The following is a 3,000-nucleotide window of genomic DNA, read 5'->3' as shown; positions in this document are numbered from 1 at the left end:
TTTTCTTTTTCTTTTGTTTTTTGATGTTTGTCTCCTTCCCACGCAGACAGCCACAGGCAGGCAGCCACAGGCAGGCAGCCACAGGCAGGCAGCCACAGGCAGGCAGCCACAGGCAGGCACAAGTGTCCCTCTGTGTGCCCCGCCCCTGTTTTATGTGCCGCGAATGCCCCGCGTGTTTATTTACTTCTTANGTTTTTTTTTTTTTTGTCTTCTTCGTCTCCCGCCGCCGCGCCTGCCCGCCCGCCCACGCACATGTGCCTGGGCGCAACACACACAGCCACTCACGGGCGGAGAGCAGCGCGGCGTCTGTAGTTCCGTCTTCGTTTGCGTATTGACCTTTAACATCATAATAAACAAACACAAAAACAAGAACAAAAAAGAGAGAGCAACAATAAACGCAAGTAGAACAAACAAAACAAAACAGAACAGAAGGAGGGAAGAAAATCCATTAAAGCAAAGGCCACATCGGTCCATCTATATACGCATATACTTATATAGATAAAGTACGGGGCGTCTGCGGCAATGACGTGTAACCTCGACGACACATGGGTGGAGTGCATGGGTGAGTTCAAGGAGCTCCTTGCGGAGAACGGCGTCCCGTGGCGGTGCTACACCTGCGATGGCGTTGACAAGGAGGCGATGCTCAGCGCACCGGAGGTGATGGACGCCAAGACGGATCCCGGCTGCGGCTACGGCTCTGTTCGCTCCCTCAACAGCCTTTTGAAGGACGGCACCATCCCGTCGGCGGCCACGTTGGGGGGCGCGGCGCTGCTGGATGTCATGGACCTTATTCATGTAAAGGAGCTGCAGTATTTGCAGGGATTTTCTCTCACCGCCGGCTGCCTTGCCTTTGCCTACTTCTTTCGCTTGGATTTGTTAGAGCAGCAGAATCCCACGCTACATGCGTACTGTCGTGGTGTTGCCCGGTGCATCGAGTTGACAACACGGGTTGTTATGACCACGAGGGTTCGAAGCGACGAGGAGTTTATCCCCTGGCTTAAACCTCTGGAGCCGGTGGAGGAGGTCACGGAGGCGCAGATAATGCAGCAACTGGAGGAGGCTGCAGGCAAGGCAGAGTCCCCGGCCATTGCCGCACGGCTGCGGTGGCGGAAGCTCCTCCTCTCCATACTAAGCGCCTTTGTCCTTGGCAGTAAAAAGTCGGAGGCGGAGGAGGCATGCGACCTTTGCCGAGAGGCGTGCGATCTTTTGGGCGCTGCCGAGTTTCAGCGTGAGGCGGAGCCGGTGCCGGATGGCCGCTTCTTCCGTGAGGCGGAGGTGGTTTACTGGGCCAGTTCGTTTACACCCACCAAGCCGCAACCATGCGCCCCGTTCGCGGAGGCAATGCAGGCGTACAAGGTCTTCTTGAGCCAAATTGCATCACTGAAAAATTTATTTACAATGCCGTCGCTGCAGGAAGTCCTGGAGTTCGTGGAGGCGCTGGGGGCGCGCAAGCCGCTGCTGCCCATGAGAGCCATAACTATCGTTTTGCTCTTCCGCCACGACCCGAGTGAGTCCTTCCTGCACGGTCCCTCCCTGCTGCAGCGCGTTCTGCAAGAGCTAGCCGACGAGCATGGCGCGCCGCTCTATCTTAAGATCTTCAACGGCGATGAGGAGGTGCTGGAGGCTGTCGTGAAGTACCGTATTCAGAAGACCATGGACGCGCACAAGATTGCGCCGGATCAACCGATGCTTTTGCGGCAGCAAACCGTCGAGGCCGTACGCTCCTGGGCGGTTGAGATGTCAAAGGCCTACCTGGTTCACCTTGAGGCGGTGATGTGCAACCGTGGCCTTGCCCACCGCCGTCTCATGAACGCGCTGCCGCACCTTGGGTCCTTGCAGGAGGTCTCCTACAGCACCGACAAAACCATCTTCCTCTCCCACCTTCCCTCCGTCGCCCCCGAGATGGAGGCGGAGGCGGCCAAGCGCATGCCCCTCCTCGCCATGTACGTCAACCAACACGTCCTGCATGTGATGCAGCTCATCTTCGCACTGACGCTGGAGCTGGACCTCTTCACGCAGGGAGAGTTGGTTCCGGCCCTCTGGTATTGGAACTTCACGCAGCGGGCGCAGATTGAGAACCTCGGCCTGCTGGCCCCCCCGCCGGCCGCCATGATCCCCGAGACGCGCGTCAACCGCCGCACCAAGGTGCCGCTGTACAACCTTGCCCTCACCACACGCACCTCAGGGCACCCCGACACCGTGCGCCTCACGATGCTCGAGGCAGGGCGCATGATTGCCGACGCCGTGTTTGTGGCGGCGTGCGTGTTGGAGGCCAAGGGACTTATTGACTTGACAAGCGCGGCGAAGCATTCCCTCATGACCGTGGAGAACGCCTTCAACCATCGCATGAAGTGCCTTCAGCACATCCGCAGCCCACCCTTCACACCGTACTCCCACTGCATCGCCGCAAAGCTCAACATCAGCACCAGCGAGAACTTGGACTCGCGAAAGGTGTTTCTCTACGCCCAGAAGGCTGGTGAGATTGCCGTCAGCGCTGCCGACAAGCTGAAGCAGCTCATGGCGTCAAAGGACCTTGACCAGGCACGCAAAAAGACGATTCAGCCACAGGTGGAGAATATGGAGCGAACTGCCAGGGCCGTGGGGGCGTCGTTAGCCGCCTTTGCCGCCGTCAGTGATAACGATGAGGCGCTGCAGGGCTACCACGTCAGCGCCGAGTACCCCTTCGATCCCTCTATGCTATGCTTCACCTTCCGCAAGAAGTAGACTCGGTGAGACGAGAGGGGGCAGCAGCAGCATTTTATTCTTCCTGCCGTCCTCGGCCCACTTCACAACCCCACACCCGCACAGGCGTACGGACCCGCGCAACGAGAGCCATCCATGCTAATATATACATGTATCTTGGGCGACAACGTTGCAAAGAAGAGTAGGCAGCGCCAGAGCACCCACACATAACCGCGTCTTTGTGCCGTTCTCACCCCAACTTTCCCCCTCCCTGTGTGTGTCTGTGTGTGTGTGTGTGTGTGTGTGTGTGTGTGTGTG

At 58.2% G+C, this 3,000-nt stretch overlaps 1 protein-coding gene across 1 annotated transcript, besides 3 other annotated features; it reads left to right on the top strand.

The window, feature by feature from the left end:
- Positions 1-219: 219 nt before the first annotated feature.
- Positions 220-246: a microsatellite.
- Positions 247-351: 105 nt separating this feature from the next.
- Positions 352-421: a microsatellite.
- A 101-nt stretch (positions 422-522) lies between these two features.
- Tco025E_09756 (uncharacterized protein) lies at positions 523-2,724 on the top strand (the record flags this gene model as incomplete). Its single annotated transcript, XM_029376565.1, has 1 exon — positions 523-2,724. One exon carries the CDS (start codon positions 523-525, stop codon positions 2,722-2,724), a length of 2,202 nt encoding a protein of 733 aa, XP_029223314.1.
- Positions 2,725-2,954: 230 nt separating this feature from the next.
- Positions 2,955-3,000: a microsatellite.

Source organism: Trypanosoma conorhini (genome assembly GCF_003719485.1).
Source record: "Trypanosoma conorhini strain 025E chromosome Unknown Tco_14.4_contig_01265, whole genome shotgun sequence".
Lineage (NCBI taxonomy): Eukaryota > Euglenozoa > Kinetoplastea > Trypanosomatida > Trypanosomatidae > Trypanosoma > Trypanosoma conorhini.
The sequence above is the reverse complement of the archived record's forward strand: the minus strand, read 5'-3'. Positions and strand labels throughout refer to the sequence as shown.